Source organism: Euphorbia lathyris, chromosome 8 (assembly GCF_963576675.1).
Source record: "Euphorbia lathyris chromosome 8, ddEupLath1.1, whole genome shotgun sequence".
In the NCBI taxonomy this organism is placed as follows: Eukaryota; Viridiplantae; Streptophyta; class Magnoliopsida; order Malpighiales; family Euphorbiaceae; genus Euphorbia; species Euphorbia lathyris.
In genome coordinates this window covers 73,773,296-73,799,051 of record NC_088917.1, presented here as the reverse complement: position 1 = coordinate 73,799,051, position 25,756 = coordinate 73,773,296, and the positions used below count along the sequence as shown (strand labels likewise).

The window sequence follows — 25,756 nt, the reverse complement described above, 5'->3', positions numbered from 1 at the left end:
TGTAATAACAAAGAGTTTTTTCGAGAAGTAAAACCGGAGGTCAGGAATAAAGACAGTCTTCTCAGCAAATAACTTTTCATTCCTCCATTTCCACATTTGGTGACAAATAATAGCGAAGAGAATAGCCCCGTGCTCCATACTGGCCAACAAATTCCCATTAACGCCTTCAGAGAACCAGTCAATATCAGAGAACCCCATAAAGGAAGGAAGGATGTGGTGAGGAAGGACCCCTTCCCAAACCTTTCTACTATTCGGGCAATCCCTCAAAGCATGGCACAAGGTTTCCACATGGCCGATGCATCTGCTACAGGCACCAGATACAGCCAAGTGCCTTCTGTGTCTATCTGCATTCGTGAGGAGCCTGTCTTTAACTCCCAACCATAGGAAACTCCTAATGCGGTAGGGGACTTTGAGGGCCCAAATGGACTTCCAAATTGCAGTTAGTTGTTTGATGTTGCAGTAAGCTGTTTACAGTTGCTGTTAGCTGTTTATTATTAGCTAATTGATTATTAGTTTTTGGTAAAATTGTGATTAGCTATTGCTGATAGTATGTACAAATATATAGGACAAATAATTTATTAGTCCATATATTTTATCTAACACATTGTTTAGTCCTCGTATATTAATAATACACTGTTTAGTTTTTAAGTTTTGTGCTATTCAATAGTTTAGTCTCTTAAAGATGAATTAAACTATTTAATAATTCAAATATATGAAGGATTAATTGTTGAATAGAACAAAAATTAAGAACTAAACAATGTATTATTAAAAATACGATGACTAAATAGCGTGTTAGGTAAATATGTCGGGACTAATAAATTATTTACCTAAATATTTAATATTTACATGTTTTAAATTAATAAAAAATTATAAAATAAAATTTATAATACATAAATTAATAAAAATAATCAAAATAACTAAATAAAAATTAAAAACAATTATTTATTGAATGAAATAAAAGCTTATTGTTTCGACAATAATATTATAGAAATAGAAATAAACATTAAAGAAGAAATGTGTTTTGTGGAAATAATTTTTTTTCGTCAATATCAAATAAATACAAATAGTTGTTCACGAAAAGCTCATTTTAAACCTTTTCGTGAAAAGCTCCAAAAAGCCGTTGTTTCCATAAAAAATGCTAAATATTGCTGTTGTATAAACCTAACCAAACGATATACTTTAATGTGGTTTGGAGTGAAACGCTAAACGCTTCTCTCGAAAAGTTAAAACAAGCATCCCTTAGAGCCCGTTTGGTTTAACTGTTGTTTGCTGTTGGAAAAATAAAGATTCATACTTTTGTAAAACGTCGGGCATGAAAATGCAAACATCAGATCTTAGTCAAACACAAAAATACTCCTTTTCAATATGAAAAGGCAAAATGGAAATGGAGGAAACAAATACCTTGTAATAGAGCTAGGTGGAACATTGTAATTGAATGAGACTTCTAAATTATTATGTGTTCTCAATACGAAGGCAAAGTTTCATTATCATTGGTAAACCATAATGTTTAAAAGAATTCTTATAAATAGCAACTTAATAAATTCTTTATCATAGTGTTTATAAATTCTTTCCATAATGTTTCATTATCAAGACAATACTACACTTCAGTGTTTATAAATTCTTTCCAAATTTAGATTTATTTATTTTGTTATAAGGTAGAAAAATACCCCTAATATTTCTAACCAGGAGCAATTTTATCTTTAACGTCTAAAATGTTGCAATGTTACCTCTAATGTTCGCAGCCAAGAGCAATTTTACCCATAACATTGACAAGTTGGATCAAGTTCAGACATTATTATAAAACACATATATTATGTTCTTTATTCTATATCAATTGCATATCAGTTGGTTTTTTTAAAAAAAATCCATATTTTTTTAAAGATTCAATAATAAAATTTTAAATCAATATTTATAAATTCGGCGAAATATTTTAAATTTTTTTGTCCAACTCGTACAATAGACAGTGTATTTTGTAATATTTTGTAATTTAAAAAAAATCACGTCTAATCATATGTTAATAATCTGTTACTAATGAGTGATAAAAATTATCCACATGTGAAGTGTAGATTACAAGATTCATTACCAAGTAGGCAATTTGATGAATTATTTCTCAAATTGACCCAACTTGACAACGTTACGGATAAAATTGCTATTGGTTTCCAACGTTGGGGATAAAATTACACAATTTTAAACGCTAGGAATAAAATTACTCATAGCTGTAAAAACTAGGAGTATTTTTACACCTCGTCTTTTTTTTAATAACTTGGGTATAGTAGGACTCCATCAGTTCTAATAATTAAATTGGTCTGACCAAACAATTAAGATTGGCCAGTTAAAAAAGTTTCAAAATCTTCTAAATTAAGAATTTTGAATTCGAGTGCAAGTGCTAATGTATATACTAAATTTTAAAGGGAATTTATTTAAACACTACTATTATAGATTTGACTAGTCAAAACCTTTAAAAGTAGTCCAAATCTCTAATTTTACTTTAAACCTCTGTTTCGTAAAGAAGCGTTTGGGGGATAGATATAGAGGTTTTGACTAGCAAATATTTAATAGTGGTATTTGGTGAATAGAAGTTTAAAAAAGCTTTTTAGGCTCAAATCTCTAATTTTGAAAATGTTAGTTTAGGAGAGTTTTTTGGGCTCAATATTTAAACATACTAATTTACTTATTTGATTCGTTATTTAGTTGTCACATTAGATCTTATAAATTGCAATTATTTCTATTATTTCTCAGTTCGACGCTTGTCAGGCACCCTTTAGGTGGATGCTCTCCCAATTAAAGCTTTCTGCTTATGCTAGTACTCGAACTTGAGATTTAGCTTAAGCGATTTGAGGCTATTAACCACTCAAGTCCATCTTAATTGATAAATATTTATTTTGTTACTAACACAGTTCTAAATTAATCATAAAAAATTGCTTAAGATATTAATCACCTTATTTTGTACAAAATGCATTTCACTTTCGGTGCTTAATCTAATCTCAAGTAGGATATTACTGAGCCACGTTAGTTCACATAATGGCATGAGCCCTTTACCCTTTACTATCACCCTATACCTGTTCCTCAGACTGTAACTAGGGGTGCACATAAAAATCCGAAAAACCGAAAAATTAAGAAACCAAACCGAAAATACAGTTAATCGAAATCAATGGATTAACGTACGGTTTTTAATTTTAAAAATAGTGATTAATGGTTATGGTTACGGTTTTCCTTTTGTAAAAACTGCGGTTAACCAAAACCGACCGAAATCAATTAAATATATAAAAATATATTTATTTATATTTATATTTATATTTATACATATAACTGTTAAGCCCAAAATATACCTAAAATATCATTAATATTTACATCGGTTTTGTTATGAAATTGTGCTGTTTATAACTTTTACGTCCGAATATGTTTCTTTCATGCAAGGTACCTAAATATTTGGTAAAATCCAAATAGGAACGAAAAGAGGTCAAAAACGAAGGAAAAACACTAAGTTACGAACAAAAGACGAAGAAAATCAACACACTGATACAAGGAAGACGGGAACGGAGTCAGAACCGAGAAGAATATCCAGAATCTCGGCAGAGATTCTGGAATCTCGGTAGAGATTCCAGAATCTCGGTAGAGATTATGGGTCGCGACCGAGATTCCCAAATCTCGGTCGCGACACGCTGAAATCCAGCAACTTTTCCCTTCGTTTCGAAGATAAAATTTTACTCCCCTCATCTCGGCAGGGATTCCATGATCTCGGTAACATCAGAAATCTTTCCAGCATCAATTACACATGTTTTAAATCCAAGAAACGCGTCCGTTCGGATGGATAGAAATGTCTCTTCGCAGCGGACACGACCTTTCAACACAACTCTTGAACATGTATAAATGGAGAGTTGATTTTAGAGTTATGAAAGAGAGTTAGATTAATTAAGATTAGTGCAGAAGTTATACAGAAACTCTGACTCAGAAATGAGTCAGAGATTAGATTTCATTTCTATAAAAGCAATCTTGCCGTACACAAGTTGTTCTTAAATTAATTACAAACACAATAGCAATTAGATTTAGATTAAGATCTGTTCGAAGACTAGTTTACATTTTGGTAGTAGAAATACCATCTCTATTCAGCAAGAAGATTAAGTAGCGGATTCGACCCCGGAGCCTGACAAACTCTAACAAGGTTTGAGGAAAGGATTGACGACCCGGAACTCCAATGTCGTTTTGAATGCTTCCATGCTTTTTATTCTCTATAAACTTGTATCAAATTCACACTTCATCTAATAAAGTTCATGCAATTCAATATAATTTTATGTAACACTTTGGTAAAGGATCCGAAGTGAGTTCTGGTGTTTTCATTAAAACGTAGTTAAATTCAATATCTTTACAAGGGAACTTTGTTGAACACTTAGGCAAATTCATTCTTAAGGACGATATGATTGTTAAGTCGGCTTATCGAAAATAAGTATTAATTTGGTTAAGGTAGCAATCTTGCCCGACCGTAGGAGGATTGTCTGCAGTCCAAAGCCTTTTAATTGAACCAGTTACGTTATTACACATTTATAATTTTTATAAAGTTTAAAGTTGTTTTCTTTGCTTAATGCAAACGAATACAATTATTATCTTATTTTAAACACTAATCCTTTCTGTTTTGTAATTCATACTCAAAACAGAATTGATTTCTAACATTTTTCATACATTCTAATCTAATTCTTATTTAATCAATCTCAAACCCAAAATTCAATAAACGATTATCTATTAAATAAACCTTAAGACATATTTAAACCGCATTAATATAAGTTTTCGTTAAAAAGCGTTCCCTGTAGGTTCGATATCTTTTTATTACTATAAGCGAAACCGTGCACTTACGAAAATCGCTCAATAATAACTATATAGGGTTAATACACATATTTGCCTCTGTATTGTCACAGATAAACAGATATGCCCTTACATCAAATAAACCCACAAAACTATCCCTAAATTTTTCACAAACCTGCAATTATACCCTAATCTAACAGACCTGCTTATTTAGTATAAACCGCATTTGGTCTATTTTTAGATCTTTTCATCATCTGCTCTTTAGCTTCTTCAACCTCCTTATCACTTCCTTTATTAGCAACCTATCTATCTCTCAAAAATCATTTTTTTAGGCCTAATACACAAATAACCCCTTGAACTTGTCCAAATGTTGCAACTGCCCCCCTCAACTTTCAATTGTAACAACTTACCCCTCGAACTTATCTAATTGTAAAACATAACCCCAAATTGGAAATTTTTTTACCCCGTATTTGAAGCAATAGTAAAAGTCACATTTCACTCTCTTCTTTTTCTCCCCAAATCTCATAAGCAATCATAAACCGCGTTGGACATCATTCCGGTTAACTCTTCTCATGACGGGAAGCTCTCATTTTCCACCGCCCCTTTCTCCCTCTTCCCCCACTTACGCGATCGGTGATCTTTTTATCCTAATTTACATGAAATTGATTAATCAGTTAATTAGCTTTTGTACATTCTAGTAGCAACTTCATCTACTTTTTCGACCTCCTTCTTTGGATACAAACCACCTCTATAGTATGTGGTTGGTTAGTTATTAATGTAATTAATTAAGAAAAAATGAGGTATCTGATGGAAAAATTGAAGAAGCAACATGCAGAAGAGTTGTTGAAATTTTAATTAATTAAAGAATTACTCTTGTTTATAGATGTGTCGAAGTTGCTGAGGGAAGCTTTGAGTTTGAGTTTATGAGCAATTTCTAACAAAGGATTGTGAGCAATTTTGTTTTCATCAGCTTCCCACCAATTGCAGGAGTTGCTTCAAGTATTAATGTCTTTTATTCCTGCTTCTTGGAGTGTTTTTGCTGATGCCATGATGATGACGGAGGAAGACGGCGATGGGACGACGAGGCTACGGTGGCTGCCAATATGAAATGCAGAAGAAGATGAGGAGCATTAGCAGAGGCGAAATCTCGTTCATTTCTTTAATAGGAATCATACAAGGAATTAAGTATTACTTGTTTAGGTTCAAAAGAGGACATAAAAATGGAAATGATATTTAACACTGTTTATGCGAAATAAGCATGTCTGTTAGATTAGGGTATAATTGGAGGTTTGTGGAAAATTCACGGATAGTTTTATGAGTTTATTTGATATAAGGGCATATCTGTTTATCCGTGATAATACATGAGCAATAACGTGTATTAAGGGCATATGTAACGAGTCTTTCATTTGGCCCAATTTTATAATTTTCCTTTGAAAGTTTATAGAAAATATAATGTAAGAAAATATAACACAGAAAGACAAAACCTATGTTAAGCAAAAGGTTACGTGCCTTTCTCTTTGCAAAAATATAATTCATATTAAGAATTTTTATTTATTACAACAAGAAGTAAAAACACTCGACATTAGTCTCTATCATTTGCCATATTATTCATAATTTCTAGAAAAAGGTGAGGCGCCTTCATCTTCAGATATATTATGGTATGATTTTAACTAAGGATGTCTCATTCCTTCCTAACTTCACCTTCTTAGCCTCTTCCTTGTTAATTTCAAATGCATTTGTAAGAACCTCCAATGGCAAGCAATTAATGACTGAGTTTCGACCAGTAAGCTCAGAGGTAATTGGGTTACCGTTGGTCTTGAAGGTAATGTATTCGACTATCTTACTCTTTGCTTGTTCCGCCATCAAAAAGCTATGCGGCACTAGGAGCAGTTGTCCTTCCTTTACAATGCCATCGAACACATTCTTTCCATTGTCATCCACTACTTGAATATGACCTTTACCCTTCACCACGTAAATTGCGCTATAGCCATTTTCCCAATGGGGTAATCTCATAACATCCTCCAAATTATCATATATAATTTTATAGTCAATTCAACTCTAATAATTAAAGGAAAAGACATCATGAATCCCTGGTATTTTAATTTTTTTTATAAGCTCTTTATTAACATAGTTAGAACCTCTTAGACCAAGTGGTCGAAGGTTCAAATCCTTGAAACTCCATTTGTTAAAAGTATGACAAAATTTACTTCTTGGTAGAAGTATGTGACTCAGTTTATCCACGCTTGAAATTTCATATTTTTTGAAATAAAATTGTACAGTTTTGCTAAAGTTGCATCATAAATATGAAATATTATTTTTAAACTGTTAAAAATGTAATTTCAAACATACTAAATTTTGATGTTTACCGTTAACGTTTTTAATAAATAGAGACTTAATTTATGTAATTATATTTTATTGATAGTTAATCGTACTAAAATAAAAGAATAATAATTTTAAAACGTGAATCCTTAGATTTTGTTTTTTTCACTTCCTCCTACACTATGTCCTCAAATACGCCAAAAATAGTCCATGAATAGTTAGGTCCAAAACCATAATAGAATTTTTCTCACCTTTAGAAGAAGGGTGTAGGTAACACTGAGTTGGCTTGACTCAAGAATAGGGAGTTGGTGGACATCGATGGTTGTCAATTGCCCAACTCCTGGGATGAAAAGATCTGCCCTTGAAGGATCAGAGATTTTTGCTATCCTCGTGTTAATGTCACATAAAGACTCATCATTGACATTGTAGGGACCTTTTCGCTCTTGTTTTGGAGATGATGGGGTAGTTGTTGAACTGGATAAATGAAATCCACCACTAGTCATATATTCGGTGCTACCCCTAAGGTCAATCTGCCTTTGAAGTTTCCTAGCCAACTCATGAGTAACGTTGAAAGCTTTAGTGATAAACTTTGAAGAAAATCCGGCTAAGATATTTGTGAGACCTCCTAGAGGGAACCTCTGTAACACATTAAATAGACAAAAAGGTAAATGTATTGAACTCGAAAGAAAAAAAAAATTAAGTCAACCTTTTCTACTTTTAAGGAATATCATATATTTAGATGTAATAATTTTTGTTCGTAACTTATAAGATTTTTTAAATATATATCAGATTTTATATGTATTTTTTTCCAGTATTTCACAATGTATAAACTAACCCTATGACCAATTAAAATAAACATTTTTAATAGATAAAATAATTCAAAAACAAAATATAAAAATATAAAGTTATTCTAAAACGATGAGAATCTTTGTTTATATATGTGTTCTTTAGAATATTTATCTTATAATTTGTAAATTATTATTGTTTCTTACTCGGAAGGGGTCAGTGTTGGAGATGCGAGAGATACCAATGACAATAAAACTCTCATTTCCATCATTATTGAACCAAAAGGTTTCTTCAGCGCGAAAAAAAGCACGTCACCACTATGAACACGAAGAATCTGGTGACACTCATTTTTCTCACGATCTAATTCTTCAGAGCATTCGGAAATTATCAGACCAAATGTCGTATTGCCTGTATATCCAAAAATACAATATTTATGACAAGTAAGGGACATTTATTAAATACTAAATTTGGTATTTAAATTTGACTTGTCCAAGTATATTGGATTTTACACATTAATATAGTTTACTCACAATGAGTAAATCACAAATTTGTAATTTAAATAACGGAGGGTCTACACTATTGAATAAAATAAAATTTAATAAAACCTTTATAATGTAGTATTTCAAATATTGAAACTAAACAATGTTTTTAAACCCAATTTATAAAATAACACTATTTTAGCTTAAATGTTTGTAAAATAATACGAATTTAGTCTTGAATAATCGAACTTGGCGACTCAATGTTTGTTCAGCCTAAACTCAGATTTTTCCAAAAATGTTAAACCTAATTTGATATATTAATTTAATAACCTTGAATGATGTAATACAGTAGATCAGTATTGAGGTAAAATGGGAACGATCGGCGATTGGGTTGAAGGGTGTACCGAATAACCTGTACACCAACACATTGAAAGTAGTCGGTGTTTGGATCCCAGATTTCGATAGAACCAGCTGCTGTAGGAGTATTCGTACTAGGTTCCCTCGCAAAAAGACGAGGGATCACTTGGCAATTAGTATTAGAACTAATAGCTACGCGGCTAAGGAGGAGGAGGAGGAGAAGAAGACCGAGAGAAGAAACATAATTTGCCATCGTTTTGGATCTTAGAACTGATAATTAAACAAGTATACTCATAATTAAGTATTTATACAACATTTCATAGAGCTATAATTAAATCATAATTAAGTATGTGGGATATTGTAATTAAATGAGACTTTCTAAATTATTATTTGTTTTCAATAGGATGGAAGAGTTTCATGATTATTAGTAAACCATAATGTTTAAAACAATTCGTATAAATAGCAACATATTTATACACATCACAATACTATATACTTTTAGGGGTCATTTGGTACCCGTATGAATCTTAAACCTGGTAATTATCGTATTCGTATTGTGTAGTGTAGTTTCCTTTTTGGGTCCGTGTTAACAAAATATTAAACCCAAACCCAATCTAAAAATTAAAAATAATTATTTATTGAACGAATTAAAACTTTATTGTTTCGACAATAATATTATAGAAATAGAAAAAAGCATTAAAGAAGAAATGTGTTTTGTGAAACTATTTTTTTTTCGATATTTTTGTTTTGTCAATATCAAATAATTTTTTTTTTCACGAAAAGCTCATTTTTATTATTTTTTTGTGAAAAGCTCTAAAAAGTTTCTGTTTCCAAAAAAAATACTAAATGTTGTTGTTGTATAACTCTAACCAAAAGCTATATTTTAATGTGGTTTGGAGTAAAACGCTAAACGCTCATCTCGAAAAGTTAAAACAAACACCCTTAGGAGCCTATTGGTTTAACTGCCGTTTGCTGTTGGAAAAACACGGATTCATGCTTTTGTAAAATGCTACTTTTTAGGTATGAAAAGGCAACAGGAGGCGGAAACAAATACCCTGTAATAAAGCTAGGTGGGACATTGTAATTGAATGAGACTTCTAAATTATTATGTGTTTTGAATATGAAGGAAAAGTTTCATTATCATTAGTAAACCATAAGATTTAAAAGAATTCTTATAAATAGCAACTTAATAAATTCTTTATCATAATGTTTATAAATTCAGTGTTTATAAATTCTTTCCATAATATTTCATTATCAAGACAATACTATACTTCAGTGTTTATAAATTCTTTCCATAAGAATATTTACGTTTTTTATAAGGTATAAAACTCTAACATTTACAGTTAGGAGTAATTTTACTTCTAACAATTTTACCCATAACGTTGGTAGTCAAAAGCAATTTTATTCCTAATATTGACAAGTTGGGTCAATTTCAAACATTATTATAAAACACAGATATTTTGTTCCTTATTCTACACTAATTGCATATCAGTTCGTTTTTTAAAAAAATCATATTTTTTGTGATTCAATAATAAAATTGGAGATCAATATTTATAAATTCAGTAAAATATTTTAATTTTTTTGTCCAACTCGTACAATAGACAATATATTTTTTATTTTTTTTAAATTCACGTCTAATCATATATTAATGATCTGTTACTAATGATTGATAAAAATAATTCACATGTGAAGTGTAGATAACAATATTTATGACTGAGGAGACAGTTCGATGAATTATTTCTCAAATCCACCCAACTTTATAACATTAGAGATAAAATTTCACTATTTTATATGTTAGGGGTAAAATTGCTCCTGACCATAAAAATTATGAGCATTTTTGTACCTTATTTTTTTTTAATAACTAGATACGCATTTGGATATAGATGATATAGGACTCTATCAGTTTTGATAATTAAACAATTAAGATTGGCCAGTTAAAAAAGTCTCAAATAGCTTAAATTAAGAATTTTGAATTCAAGTGTAAGTGCTAATATATATATATATATATATATATAGGGAAGGGATCAAGTGAGAACCCTCCCCTAAGTGAGAACTCACCTTAGGTGAGAACCACCCAAAACTACGTAGTTTTGAGTAGGAAAATTAAGAAAAAATGCTGCTACTTACTAAGGGTTTCGAACCTAAGACCTGTTCATCTACACTCCATGTTGTTTACCACTAAGCCAATTACTCTTTTTTTATATTATTTCGCGCGCTGATTAATATACCATCTCCCTTTTAGCTTCTATTGTTTTTTTTTTGTTTAATATTTGACGCATGCACTTATTAATATCGATTAAATATGCATAATAATGAATTATTAATAGAAAAAAGGAAATGTGCATAATAATGAATTATTAATAGAAAAAAAGAGAAATGTGCATAATAATGAATTATTAATAAAAAAAAATCCAAGAACATGCTCTAATTTCTTATTTATTTAATTCCTTTATATTTTTGTAATTTATGTTACATAGGAAAATATATTTTTTTAAACATACGTTAGGACATATATTTTAACTTTTAAAAAACGAACTATGAAGTTTAGAACGTACGACATATTTTTTAGAACATACGTTATGTTTTTTAGAACATGTGTTATGTTTTTTCGAACATGAGTTATAAATTATATTATAGAACAAATGAAAAAACGATCCAGATATCTACTGATTTTTTAGAACATTATACTATTAATTTTTAAAACACAAACTATATATTTTTTAAAACATACGTTATAACATATATTTTAACTTTTAAAACACGAACTATAAAGTTAGAACGTACGACATATTTTTTAGAACATACGTTATGTTTTTTAGAACATGTGTTATGTTTTTTCGAACATGAGTTATAAATTATATTATAGAACAAGTGAAAAAACGATCGAAATATCTACTGATTTTTTTAGAACATTATACTTAATTTTTGGAACACAAACTATATATTTTTTAAAACAAACGTTAGAACATATATTTTAACTTTTAAAACACGAACTATGAAGTTTAGAACGTACGACATATTTTTTAGAACATACGTTATGTTTTTTAGAACACGTGTTATGTTTTTTCGAACATGAGTTATAAATTATATTATAGAACAAATGAAAAACCGATCGAGATATCTACTGATTTTTTTAGAACATTATACTTAATTTTTGGAACACAAAATATAAACTTTAGAACATGCGTTATGTTTTTTAGAACATACATTATGTTATTTAGAATATGAGTGTTATAAATTATATTATAGAACAAATGTAAAAATGGTCCATATATTTACTATTTTTTTAAACATTATACTTAATTTTTAGAACACAAATTATAAAGTTTAGAATATATGTAACAATATTTAGAACATCGTCCTTAACATTTTAAAATATAAATTACAAAAATATAGAGGAATTAAATAAATAAGAAATTAGAGCATGTTTTTGCATTTTTTTCTATTAATAATTCATTATTATGCATATTTATTTTTTTATTAATAATTTATTATTATGCACATTTAATTGATATTAATAAGTGCATGCATCAAATATTAAACAATGGAAGCTAAAAGGGTCATAATATATTAAGCAGCACGACATATGATACACAAGAAAGATAATTGGCTTAGTGGTAAACAACATGGGGTATAGATGAACAGGTCCTAGGTTTGAACCTCCTAGTAAGCAATAGCATTTTTTTAAAATTTTCTTACCCAAAACTACGTAGTTTTGGGTGGTCTCACCTAGGAAAGGGTTATCACAAGAGCCCTCCCTCCTTTAGATGATGATACTTTGTTAGGTGAGAACAAGATGAAACGACGTAGTTTTGGTACCTGTAATTAAAGATTAAATAATAAAATGAGGATGGAGGGGTTCGAACTTAGGACTGGAGCATAGAATAAGTGATGCGCACGCCCTTTACCGCTAGGAAACTTGCTTTACTTTGTTTATTATACATTTCTTTCATTTATATATTACTAAGTGTCTTTGATGCTAAAAAAATCTAACATTATATTTTTTAAATAAAAATACACTTGCTTTAGTTTGTTTATTATACAATTCTTTTATTTTATATATTATTAAGGGCATTTGATGCTAAAAAAAATCCAACACTATATTTTTTTAAATAAAAATACACTTGCTTTAGTTTGTTCATTATACAATTTTTTTTATTATATATATTATTAAGTGTATATGATGCTAGAAAAAATCCAATACTATATTTTTTAAATAAAAATATATTACATATTTTAATAAAATTTCATATTAATATTTTGGGTAATTAATTTATTAGTCTCTATATTTTGACAAAACATACTGTTTAGTCCCTGTATTTTCAAAAACACATGGTAAGGTCCCTAATCTTTTTCTCAGTGAACTGTTTAGTCCCTAACGTTTTTCTCGATGAACTATTTAGTCCCTGCCATTAGACTCTCACGAAGATTTTGTTAGTCAATTTGGGTTTGCGTTCTTCTTTTCCTTTATTTTCCTTTTCTTTAAACTCTAATGCATCTGAAATCAACTTTGAGTGTTCTTCTTCTTGATTTTCTTCTTAATCGTTCGAATTCGTAAGCATTGGGTATGTTCTTTTTCTTGTTCTCCATACAAATAGCTTCTTCTTCTAAATTGGATTTCCTCTTCTAAAGTTTGAAGGTAAATAATAAAGGGTAATTTAGTCATTTCCGAAGTCATAAACGGTAAAAAATCTAACAAACAGACGGAAGGACTAAACAGTTCACTGAGAAAAAGGTTAGGGACCTTACCATGTTTTTTTGAAAATACAGGGACTAAACAGTGTGTTTTGTCAAAATATAGGGACTAATAAATTAATTACCCTAATATTTTATTTCTATAAGAAAATATATTTTTTAAAGCACACGTTAGAATATATATTTTAACTTTTAAAACACGATCTATGAAGTTTAGAACGTACAACATATTTTTTAGAACATACGTTGTTTTTTTAGAACATGCGTTATATTTTTTCGAACATGAGTTATTAATTATATTATAGAACAAATGCAAAAATGATCCAGATATCTACTTATTTTTTTAGAACATTATACTTAATTTTTAGAACACAAACTATAAACTTTAGAATATACGTTATGCTTTTCTTGTGCATTATGTCTCGCATTGCTTAATATATCACTGTCCTTGTAGCTTTTATTGTTTACTATTTGATACATGCACTTATTAATATCGATTAAATGTGCATAATAATGAATTATTAATAGAAAAAAAATCCAAAAACATGCTCCAATTTCTTATTTATTTAATTTCTCTATATTTTTTGTAATTTATGTTTTAAAATGTTAAGGACAATGTTCTAAATAATGTTACATATGTTCTAAACTTTATAATTTGTGTTCTAAAAATTAAGTATAATGTTTAAAAAAATCAGTAAATATCTCGATCATCTTTGCATTTGTTCTATAGTATAATTTATAACTCATGTTCGAAAAAACGTAACGCATGTTCTAAAAAACATAATGTATGTTCTAAACTTTTTAGTTTGTGTTCCAAAAATTAAAATATATAATTTAACGTATGTTCTAAAAAATATATCGTACGTTCTAAACTTCATAGTTCGTGTTCTAAAAGTTCAAATATATGTTCTAACGTATGTTTTAAAAAATATATCGTATGTTCTAAACTTTTTAGTTTGTGTTCTAAAAATTAAAACATATGTTCTAAATTTCATGTCATAAATTCTAAATATATCGTATGTTCTAAAAATATTTATATAATTTTATTAAAATATATAATATATTTTAATTTAAAAAATATAGTATTGAATTTTTTTTAGCATCAGATGCACTTAATAATATATAAATAAAAGAATTGTATAATAAACAAACTAAAGAAAGTGGATTTTTATTTAAAAAATATAGTATTGAATTTTTTTTAGTATCAGATGCACTTAAATAAAAGAAATTAAATGAATGGTATAATAAACAAATTAAAGCAAGTGTCCCAAATAAAAATATAGAAGAACTAAATAAATAAGAAATTGGAGCAAGTTCTTGGATTTATTTTTCTATTAATATTTGATTATTATGCACATTTCTTTTTTTTTTTCTATTAATAATTTATTATTATGCACATTTAATCGATATTAATAAGTGTATGCGTCAAATATTAAACAATAGAAGATACAAGGACAATAGTTTATTAAGCAGCACGCGACATAATGTACATGAAAAGTAATTGGCTTGGTGGTAAGTAGTGTAGGGTGGAGATGAAAGTGCTTGGGTTCAAATCCCACCAATAGCATTCCTTGTTTTATTTAATTTTTATACTCAAAACGGCGTAGTTTTGAGTGTTCTCACATAACAAAGTGTCCTTTCCTAAAAAAGCAGTGTTTTGAAAACCGGACCGGACCGGCCGGTCGAACCGCGAACCAGTCAAGTTTCCGGTCCGGTTTTAGCTATACAGGTTCAACTATATTAAACCGCATCAAATCGGGGTTGAACCGCGAACCGGTGTTGAACCGGATTGACCCTGGTTTTTTGCCATTTTTTGAAAAACATATTGAATTAAGGAAAAAATTTAAAAATTAGGTAGAGAACAACCTCTTTAATAATTGGTGTTAATTAATTTAATTTTAATTTTAATATTGTGTTAAACTATGGGTTTGATTTTAGATGTGTGAATTTTCAATTAATGTGTTAAATTAAGGATTGGTTACCGATGTGTGAATTTTTATATTATTTGTATGAATTTTTAATTTTTAATTAATATGTTAACTTAAGAATTGTTTATTATATGTATGAAATTTTTAATTTTATGTTCAATGAAACATCATTTTATTTTTTATATATATATTTACTTTTTTATCCGGTTGAACCTATTGAACCTTGAACCAGTTGTCTCACCGGTTATATATATATATATATATATATATATATATATATATAAAATTTTAAAGGGAAATTACTTAAACACTCTATTCACTACAAGAAATCAAATTGTTTATGACAACAAGTATTATCACAAACTCTAAAAAAGTTGTCACATAACAGTATATGTGACAATAAGCAGGTGTCACGGGAGTTGTCACGTAAAACTCCGTTGCTAATACTTTTTGATAAATGTGACATTCAAATATTGTCACAAAAATCATTATTTTTTGTGATAATTCGTTTGTTGTGACACTACTTTTAACAGTTACAATTTTTATTGTAACTAGAAAGTAAAAATATTGTCACAAACACAATCCGTTGTCACAAATTATATTTCAATTAAAACTAAAATCGTGTGACAACTTTATTTAGTTGTCACAAAAAATCATATTTATGACAACTAAAATTGTCACATATATAAATCTGTAACACTATTTTTTATTGTAACAATAACATATCAGTTATAACTTTTATTTGTTATCACAAAATATTAAAATGTAGTGACAAGTAATATATATGAGTGTCAATTTTATTGTCACATATTAGAATTTTATTTATATATTATTTTTTTATATTAGCTAGTTTAATTGTAAATGTGGTAAATATATACGTGTATAAAATAAGTAAATATTTTATTGATTAAAATTGAAATAATACAATAATTTTTTGTTACAAATTTGTAATTAAAACAAAAACATATTACTACAAAATGAAAACAAATTAAAACGTTGATGACATATTTGGTACCAAAACAACCTTTCCGCATCAGGCACAAGAATATCAATCTGTAGACCAAGCTTCTACTATGCACTCTTCTTTTGCTATACACTCTTCTTAGCTTTAACTCTTAGAAGTCCAGGAGGATAACACTCTTGAATGAGGCGACCATGTTCAAGATCAAATCTAATGACAGAAAGAAACCACCAATTTCTTCCAGGACTCCTAATCTATTTCTATATCAAGCTTTGACTTAACAAAAAAATGAAGGTGATTCAACACCCCTTCACATCGATAGAAAACAACAGATTCTTCTTAAAATACTCTTCTTGAAAGTACTCTTAGATCACAATCTTCTATATTATTTCCATGCCTGTCAATAATATATTGAATAACTCTTGCCCATTCGGCTACTTTATAGACAATTTTTGCTTGAAATATCCTTCTTAAGCAAATGTAAGGAAAAAACACCAATCCAGAAACAAAAGTTACAAGTGCTTTCTTCAACAGCAGTAACCCATTTTAAAAGTGCTAAAAAAGCACATAAAAAGCAAAAAATACATGGTTCAACATTGACTATCATAGTTAATCATGGAATGAAATTGAAAGAAATGAATAGTAGCAGACAACTCAACTCAGGATTCTCAAATTTTTATCAGTACAAACGAGAATTCAGAAGTGATGAACAATTAACCTATATGAAGGTTTCATATCAATCCTGGCTGAAACGGATAACAATGAGGCACTCTTCGTGGGTGAGGATGGTTTGATCGATGACCAATTCTGAGTACAACTGAGGAAGCAGGTAAGACATCTCCAAATCTTAAAATAGAATCTCTAATCTTCAAGTCTTTAGCGGCTAAAGTGCTCTCCTCTAGCAAGAACGACTGGTGATCCCGAATCGGGAAAGGAAATCGCCACGAAAGACGAGGGAATGTGCTGCTTGGGTCCTGATATGTTCGAAAATTATAACTAATTCGAGAAAATGGGGAGGTAGATGAGAGAGAGGGTGTTCTAATGGAGAAAAATAAGGGATGGTTGGTGTGTGGCAAAATGGATGTGCACTATATAAAAATATGCTTAAGATAATAAAAAGATAAAAGTTAACTCAAAAAGATAAAAATTAAATAAAAACTCTAGGCTGATTAAAAATTTATTTGATAATTTTTTTTACGTATACTCATTATTGGAATTAAAATATTAAATAGAGTAAAATATTTTTAAATATTTTAAATTTTTAGTTATAATTATTAAACATAATAAACATATTTTAATGTTCCACAAATTTAAAGTAACAAAATTTTGCAAAATTTAATTTTTTGATAGTTATAACTACACTGTGACAACAACTATTAATTATAATAAAAAAAAATATTTCGTTTACAAATAGAAATATTGTCATGAAATTAATAAATCATTTGTGACAATTATTTTATATTGTCGTACAAATAGATTTTATGACAACTATAAATATATTGTTACATATTCTAAATTTTTAATTACAACTATTAACTGTTACAAAAATATTTTAGTTATAAATAAAATTTATTGTCACAAAATTAATAAATAATTTGCGACAATTTATTTAAATTTGTCATAAGATAATATTTGTGACAATTATAAATATGTTGTAACATATTTTATATTTATTGTTAGAATTTAAATTGTCATGTAAAATTTTAGTTACAAGTAAACAACTGTTGTTACAAAATCATGAATCTATTTGTGATGATTAAACTTTTTTTGGGTTATAAATGTATTTTTGTGATAATAAAAAAATTATTGTAACAAATAATAAGTATTTTGTTACAATAATTTATATGACAATTATATTATTGTCACATATATTAGGATTTTTTGTAGTGATTATAGATTTGACTAGTCAAAACCTTTAAAAAGTAATGTAAATCTCTAATTTTACTTCAAACCTCTCTCTTGTAAGCAAATGTAATTAGCTATGATTGATTGATTAAACTCAGTATACTCATAATTAATTATTTATACAACAAACTTGTTAGTTGTCTCGTAAAGTTATGTGGGACATTGTAATTGAATTAGATTTCTAAATTATTATGTGTTTTCTATAGGAAGGAGGAGTTTCATCATCACTAGTAAACATAAATATTTTAAAGAATTCTTATAAATACCAACTTATTTATATGCATCAAGACAATACTATATTTTAGGTCTAGTTTGTTACATTGTATTACAATCGAACCTCATAACCATGTACATTGTAAAATCAATGGTTTAAAAAGTGATCACGAGTACTAAAAAATAGTCACTAATATTAAAAAGTGTAAAGTTCAGTGGTTATGCTGTTAAGAATTGAAGTTCAGTAAACACAATATTAAAATGGATAAATTCAGTGGTTATAAGTGTAATTTATCTAAAAGTAAACAACTTCAAAATGTAAAATCCAATAATTAAAGTTTTTTAGAAACACATTTTCGATAAACTACATTTTTAAAATTTCAAATTATACTATTTCTCCCTCTAAATAATAACCAAAACCCGCATAACTTAAAAACTAGCGATAATTACATAAAACTCACAATAGCTTTAAATAAATATACACTACTTAGATTAATTCTTATTATGTCAACACTCTTAAATTTACATTCAAAATGTCAAGTAAACGACACAAAAAAACTGCAACACTCAATGTTCTCATTCATATTCTTTCTTCCTTTAAATGAAGATTCTGGTTTGATTTCATCAAACTCCTTGCTAATAGCCCTAATAAATTTCAAATTCATAATTACAATTCCCAGATTTTCGTATATGTTGCTTTGGATTGCATGGAATCCCCAATACAATCATTTGTACTCAGTTTCTTAACCTTATCGAGAGAGTAATACTTACGACCAATGAAAATCGTTTTGAATACGACTGCATTGATATGATTGGTGGAAAAAAAACACATACATATATCGTGAATTGATTGGTGGAGAGTATAAATATTACCAGAGAATTATTCGAGCATAGCCTCTCTTTCTCCTATGGTCGATATGTTGGAACTTTATAAATATCAATTTTTTTTTAGAAATTTCTTAGACTTCCTTCATTATCCCTTCGTTTCTGACACACCCCTACACGCAAATGTCTTTTGTTGTATCCTCGCGGTACCCATATCGGTGCTTCGTAGGTGCTAACTGTCATGGAATAACCAACATGGTCCAATCATATATCTTGTATTAATCTCTGACACACCCCTACACGCAAATGTCCCTTGGGCTTGCAGGGTGCACAACACAGACTCATCCCGCCATGTGTTTTAATTCCACAAATTAATGAGGTTGCTAGGACTCGAACCCTCGACCGTTTGGTTCTAGAGGCTCTGATACCATGTCATGGAACCAATTTAACCAACAACTCAAGCTGATAGTCAATCATATATCTTGTATTAATCTCTGACACTAACCAAACAACACATAAATGATTTCAAAACGAAAAAGACAAAAACTGATAGAATATAATCAATCATTGAAAATTTCTATGTTAAAGTTATCAACGATCAAATTGGCAGTGTAAATCTAAAAATCATTAGCTTTGCAAATGGGTGTGGATCTTAATCCTCTTTTCGCAATAAAAAAACAAATGCGTTAATTTGCAAATCAACAAAAACACAAATATTATTTTTAGAATTATTCCTAAAATTAAAACTTAATCATGGATTTAATTTTAGAAATTTAGTTTGAAGCCATTAGTTGTTTTTTGGTTAGGACAGAAAAAGTTGTTGTTTACATAGAAAAATATGAAAATGGTACTTTTTAAATAAAAAATGTGGTTCTATGAGAAATTTTGTTCTAAACAACTTTAATCCTTAGACGTTTTCATTAGAGATCATCAACGATATTTTCTCATTGTTTACTTTCATAAAGGATTTTTATATTAGTAAAGGAAAAAGTTTATAGACTTTCATATCCATTTTTGAAGTTTAAGAATCACAAAAAATAAATCCAAAGTTTCGGATCATGGGCATACTTTGCCCGATCCTTAGTGTATTTTTAATGTCATGTTTTTTATTTGTACTATTCTAATTTTTTTTTTGGTAAAATTTGTACTATTTGTACTATTCTAATTGGCGCATTTTTATTGTGTTGGGGTCCAACTAATTAAATGAAGATTTAACATCATCTACTAAAGTAGAATTAGAACTTAACAAAGTGGCAACCATGTAGATTGAAGAGGGAGTTAGGAGAAAATACAAATATTTAACAATATATTCTCTCCGTTCCATAATACATGTCTTTCTAGAGATTTTTTTTATTTTATAATACATATCATTTTGATTCAATCCATGCACATTAATTGGTTTTTTTACCAAATATATCATCATTTAAGTTTCCTTTTTACTTTGAGAATAGATAAAAATAATAACTAACGGATGCAATTAATACAAAAGTAACAAAGTCTTTTAGTTAAAATTAATTATTTTTCATAATTCTTGTGCCTTAACATTAAAAGACATGTATTGTAAAACAGAATGAGTAATTGCTAAACTTGATGAATTATTTATCTCTGAGGAGGACTAAGTTTTAATTATATTGAAAGTTTATAGAATAAATATAGAATTATTTACAATCATGTGTTTGAAGTTTGGGAAAATATAATTTAAGAACATCTGACATAAGAAAAACAAAACTTACGTTAAGTAAAAGGTCACGTGCCTTTCTTTTCACAAAAATACATATTAAGAATTTTTATTTATTACAACATGAAGTAAACACTCGACATTAATCTATATCATTTGCAAAATTATTCATAATTTCAAGAAAAAGGTTACATGCCTTCCTCTTTGGGGTATATTATGGTATGATTTTAACTAAGGATGTCTCATTCCTTCCTAACTTCACCTTCTTAGCCTTTTCCTTGTTAATTTCGAATGCATTTACAAGAACCTCCAATGGCAAGCAATTAATGACTGAATTTCTGCCAGTAAGCTCAGACGTAATTGGGTTGCCGTTGGTCTTGAAGGTAGCGTATTCGAATCTCTCACTCTTTGCTTGTTCCGCCATCAAAAAGCTATGCGGCACTAGGAGCAGTTGTCCTTCCTTTGCAATGTCGTCGAACACATTCTTTCCATTGTCATCCACTACTTGAATATGACCTTTACCCTTCACCACGTAAATTGCGCTATAACCATTTTCCCAATGGGGTAATCTCATAACATCCTGCAAATTATCATATACAATTTTAGAGTCAATTCAACTCTAATAATTAAAGGAAAAGACATCATGAATCCCTGATATTTTAATTTTTTTTATAAGCTCTTTATTAACATAGTTAGAACCTCTTAGACCAAGTGGTCGAAGGTTCAAATCCTGGAAACTCCATTTGTTAAAAGTATGACAAATTTACTTATTGGTAGAAGTATGTGACTCATTTTATCCACGCCTGAAATTTCATTTTTTTGAAATGAAATTATACAGTTTTGCTAAAGTTGCATCATAAATATGAAATATTATTTTTAAACGGTTAAAAATGTAATTTCAAATATACTAAATTTTGATGTTTACCGTTAACGTTTTTAATAAATAGTGACTTAATTTATGCAATTATATTTTATTGATAGTTAATCGTACTAAAATAAAAGAATAAAAATTTTGATAAAAAAACGCGAATCCTTAGATTTTGTTTTTTCACCGGTTGCTCCTAAACTATGTCCTCAAATACGCCAAAAATAGTCCATGAACAGTTAGGTCCAAAACCATAATAGAAATTTTCTCACCTTTAGAAGAAGGGTGTAAGTAACACTGAGTTGGCTTGACTCAAGAATAGGGAGTTGGTGGACGTCGATGGTTGTCAATTGCCCAACTCCTGGGATGAAAAGATCTGCATTTGAAGGATCAGAGATTTTTGCTATCCTCGTGTTAATGTTGCATAAAGACTCATCATTGACATTGTAGGGACCTTTTCGCTCTTGTTTTGGAGATGATGGGGCAGTTGTTGAACTGGATAAATGAAATCCACCACTAGTCATATATTCGGTGCTACCCCTAAGGTCAATCTGCCTTTGAAGTTTCGTAGCCAACTCATGAGTAACGTTGAAAGCTTTAGTGATAAACTTTGAAGAAAATCCGGCTAAGATATTTCTGAGACCTCCTAGGGAGAACCTCTATAACACATCAAATAGACAAAAAGGTAAATGCATTGAACTGAAAAGAAAAAAAAGTAAGTCAACCTTTTCTACTTTTAAAGAATATTATATATTTAGATATAATAATTTTTTTTCGTAACTTATAAGATTTTTTGAATATATATCAGATTATATATATTTTTTTTTTTGAGTATTTCACAATGTATAAACTAACTCTGTGACCAATTAAATAAACATTTTTAATAGATAAAATAATTCAAAAACAAAATATTAAAATATAAAGTTATTCTAAAACGATGAGAATCTTTGTTTATATGTGTTCTTTAAATTATTTATCTTATAATTTGTAAATTATTATTGTTTCTTACTCGGAAGGGATCATTGTTGGAGATGCGAGAAATACCAATGACAATCAAACTCTCATTTCCATCATTATTGAACCAAACGGTTTCTCCAGCGCGAAAAAATAGCACATCACCACTATGAACACGAAGAATTTGGTGACACTCATTTTTCTCACCATCTAATTCTTGACTGCATTCGGGAATTATCAGACCAAATATCGTATTGCCTGTATATCCAAAAATACAATATTTCTGACAAGTAAGGGACATTTATTAAATACTAAATTTGGAATTTAAATTTGACTTGTCCAAGTATATTGGATTTTAGACATTAATATAGTTTACTCACAATGAGTAAATCACAAATTTGTAATTTAAATAACGGAGGGTTTACACTATTGAATAAAATAAAATTTAATAAAAACTTTATAACGTAGTATTTCAAATATTGAAACTAAACAATGTTTTTGAACCCAATATATAAAATAACACTATTTTAGCTTAAATGTTTGTAAAATAATACGAATTTAGTCTTGAATAACCGAACTTGGCGACTCAACGTTTGTTCAGCCTAAACTCAGACTTTTCCAAAAATGTTAAACCTAGTTTGATATATTAATTTAATAACCTGGAACGCAGGAATTTTCACATGCACCTTAATGAACAAGTGAATTTGCTCATTCACTGTTAGATATAAGTTTATTAAATCTAAAAGCCTTGGGATGCTTTGAATCTTCACCTTAGGATTCTAATAAGCCTAGATCTAACGGTGAATGAGCAAATTCTACATGCTCATTAAGGTGCATGTGATCAAGACTGACCTTGAACGATGTAATACAGTCGATCAGTATCGAGTTCAAATGGGAACGATTGGCGATTGGGTTGAAGGGTGTACCGAATAACCTGTACACCAACACATTGAAAGTAGTCGGTGTTTGGATCCTAGATTTCGATAGAACCAGCTCCTGTAGGAGTATTCGTGCTAGGTTCCCTCGCAAAAAGACGAGGGATCACTTGGCAATTAGTATTAGAACTAATAGCTACGCGGCTAAGGAGGAGGAGGAGGAGAAGAAGACCGAGAGAAGAAACATAATTAGCCATGATTTTGGAACTTGGATATGATAATTAAACCATAATTAAGTATTTATACAACATCTCATAAAGCTATAATTAAATCGTAATTAAGTATGTGGGACATTGTAATTAAATGAGACTTTCTAAATTATTATTTGTTTTCAATAGGATGGAAGAGTTTCATGATAATTAGTAAACCATAATGTTTAAAACAATTGTATAAATGGCAACTTTGGGGCGTATACTACGGTTTATGCCTGGCTTGGAAGAAGGGATGCAATAAGGTAATAGTGGAGGTTGATTCCTTGGTAGCCCTTCATTTGTTAAGTAGTGAGATTGAGCTTCACCACCCCTATGCTTGGTTAATCACTAGGTGCCAGAATATTCGTAGAGAGAATTGGACGCTATCTTTTGTTCATACTTATAGAGAAGGTAACAGAGCTGCAGATTGGTTGGCGAACTTCGCAGGAACTTATCCCCTGTGTCATCATGAAGTTGATGTGCCGCCTGTAGGCCTCCAAGATATCCTTGATGCAGATGCTAGAGGAATGCTGCTCAGTCGTATCGTTAGGTTATAAGTTTTACTGTCTTTTCGTTCTTTCCTTTCTCCCTTTCCTGTTCCCTCTCGGCCTTGAGCCTTCTTCGTTTACCAAAAAAAAGTAAACCATAATGTTTAAAACAATTCGTATAAATGGCAACTTATTTATACACATAACAATACTATTTTTAGGGGTCATTTGGTTCTCGTGTGAATCTTAAACCTGGTAATTATCGTATTCGTGTCGTGTAGTTTCATTTTCGGATTCGTGTTAACAAAATATTAAACCCAAAACCAATCTAAAAATTAAAAATAATTATTTATTGAACGAAGTAAAACCTTATTTTTTCGATAATAATAATACTATAGAAATAGAAAAAAGCATTAAAGAAAAAATGTATTTTGTGGAACTATTTGTTTTTCGACAATAATTTTTTTTTGTCAATATCAAATAATATTTTTTCACGAAAAACTCATTTGTAAAAAATTTCGTGAAAAGCTCCAAAAAGTCGATGTTTCCATAAAAAATGCTAAATGTTGTTGTATAACTCTAACCAAACGCTATATTTTAATGTGATTTGGAGTGAAACGATAAATGCTCCTCTCGAAAAGTTAAAACAAACACTCTTAGGACACATTTGGTTTAACTGCCGTTTTCTGTTGAAAAAACACGAATTCATACTTTTGTAAAATGCTACTTTTCATACCTGAAAAGGCAATAGGAGGCGGAAACAAATACCCTGTAATAAAGCTAGGTGGGACATTGTGATTGAATGAGACTTCTAAATTATTATGTGTTTTGAATATGAAGGAAAAGTTTCATTATCATTAGTAAACCATAAGATTTAAAAGAATTCTTATAAATAGCAACTTAATAAAGTCTTTATCATAATGTTTATAAATTCAGTGTTTATAAATTCTTTCCATAATGTTTCATTATCAAGACAATACTATACTTCAGTGTTTATAAATTCTTTCCAAATTAATATTTACGTTTTTTATAAGGTACAAAACCCTAACATTTAGGGTTAGGAGTAATTTTATCTCTAACAATTTTACCCATAACGTTGGAAGCCAAAAGCAATTTTATTCCTAATATTGATAAGTTAGGTCAATTTCAAACATTATTATAAAATACATATATTTTGTTCCTTATTCTACACCAACTGCATATCAGTTCGTTTTAAAAAAAAAAAGTCATTTTTTGTGATTCAATAATAAAATTGGAGATCAATATTTATAAATTCAGTGAAATATTTTAATTTTTTTGTCCAACTCGTACAATAGACAGTATATTTTTTATTTTTTTTTTAAATTCATGTCTAATCATATGTTGATGGTCTGTTACTAA

At 29.1% G+C, this 25,756-nt stretch overlaps 2 protein-coding genes across 2 annotated transcripts; both read right to left on the bottom strand.

The window, feature by feature from the left end:
* Positions 1–6,307: 6,307 nt before the first annotated feature.
* Positions 6,308–8,994, bottom strand: LOC136203526 (11S globulin seed storage protein Jug r 4-like). Its single transcript, XM_065994693.1, has 4 exons — positions 8,712–8,994; positions 8,144–8,310; positions 7,368–7,754; positions 6,308–6,759 (listed from the first exon to the last, which is right to left on the bottom strand). Exons 1-4 carry the CDS (start codon positions 8,989–8,991, stop codon positions 6,451–6,453), a joined length of 1,143 nt encoding a protein of 380 aa, XP_065850765.1. The 5' UTR covers positions 8,992–8,994; the 3' UTR covers positions 6,308–6,450.
* Positions 8,995–21,022: 12,028 nt separating this feature from the next.
* On the bottom strand, positions 21,023–23,434 carry LOC136203671 (13S globulin basic chain-like). Its single transcript, XM_065994871.1, has 3 exons — positions 22,818–23,434; positions 22,081–22,467; positions 21,023–21,523 (listed from the first exon to the last, which is right to left on the bottom strand). The coding sequence occupies exons 1-3, from the start codon at positions 23,061–23,063 to the stop codon at positions 21,158–21,160; spliced, it is 999 nt and encodes a 332-aa protein (XP_065850943.1). The 5' UTR covers positions 23,064–23,434; the 3' UTR covers positions 21,023–21,157.
* Positions 23,435–25,756: the final 2,322 nt, after the last annotated feature.

What these genes read in the sequence shown, in the direction of transcription:
- LOC136203671 (XM_065994871.1), bottom strand. Translation starts at nt 23,063, where the DNA reads ATGTCCCTTACTTGTCAGAAATATTGTATTTTTGGATATACAGGCAAT. An exon ending in CCAACAATGATCCCTTCCGA is followed by an intron (nt 22,468 to 22,817) that starts GTAAGAAACAAT and finishes GATGTGTTATAG; the next exon opens with AGGTTCTCCCTAGGAGGTCT. An exon ending in CTTACACCCTTCTTCTAAAG is followed by an intron (nt 21,524 to 22,080) that starts GTGAGAAAATTT and finishes GATAATTTGCAG; the next exon opens with GATGTTATGAGATTACCCCA.
- LOC136203526 (XM_065994693.1), bottom strand. Translation starts at nt 8,991, where the DNA reads ATGGCAAATTATGTTTCTTCTCTCGGTCTTCTTCTCCTCCTCCTCCTC. An exon ending in ACTGTATTACATCATTCAAG is followed by an intron (nt 8,311 to 8,711) that starts GTTATTAAATTA and finishes TTGGATATACAG; the next exon opens with GCAATACGACATTTGGTCTG. An exon ending in CCTACACCCTTCTTCTAAAG is followed by an intron (nt 6,760 to 7,367) that starts GTGAGAAAAATT and finishes TACGTGGTGAAG; the next exon opens with GGTAAAGGTCATATTCAAGT.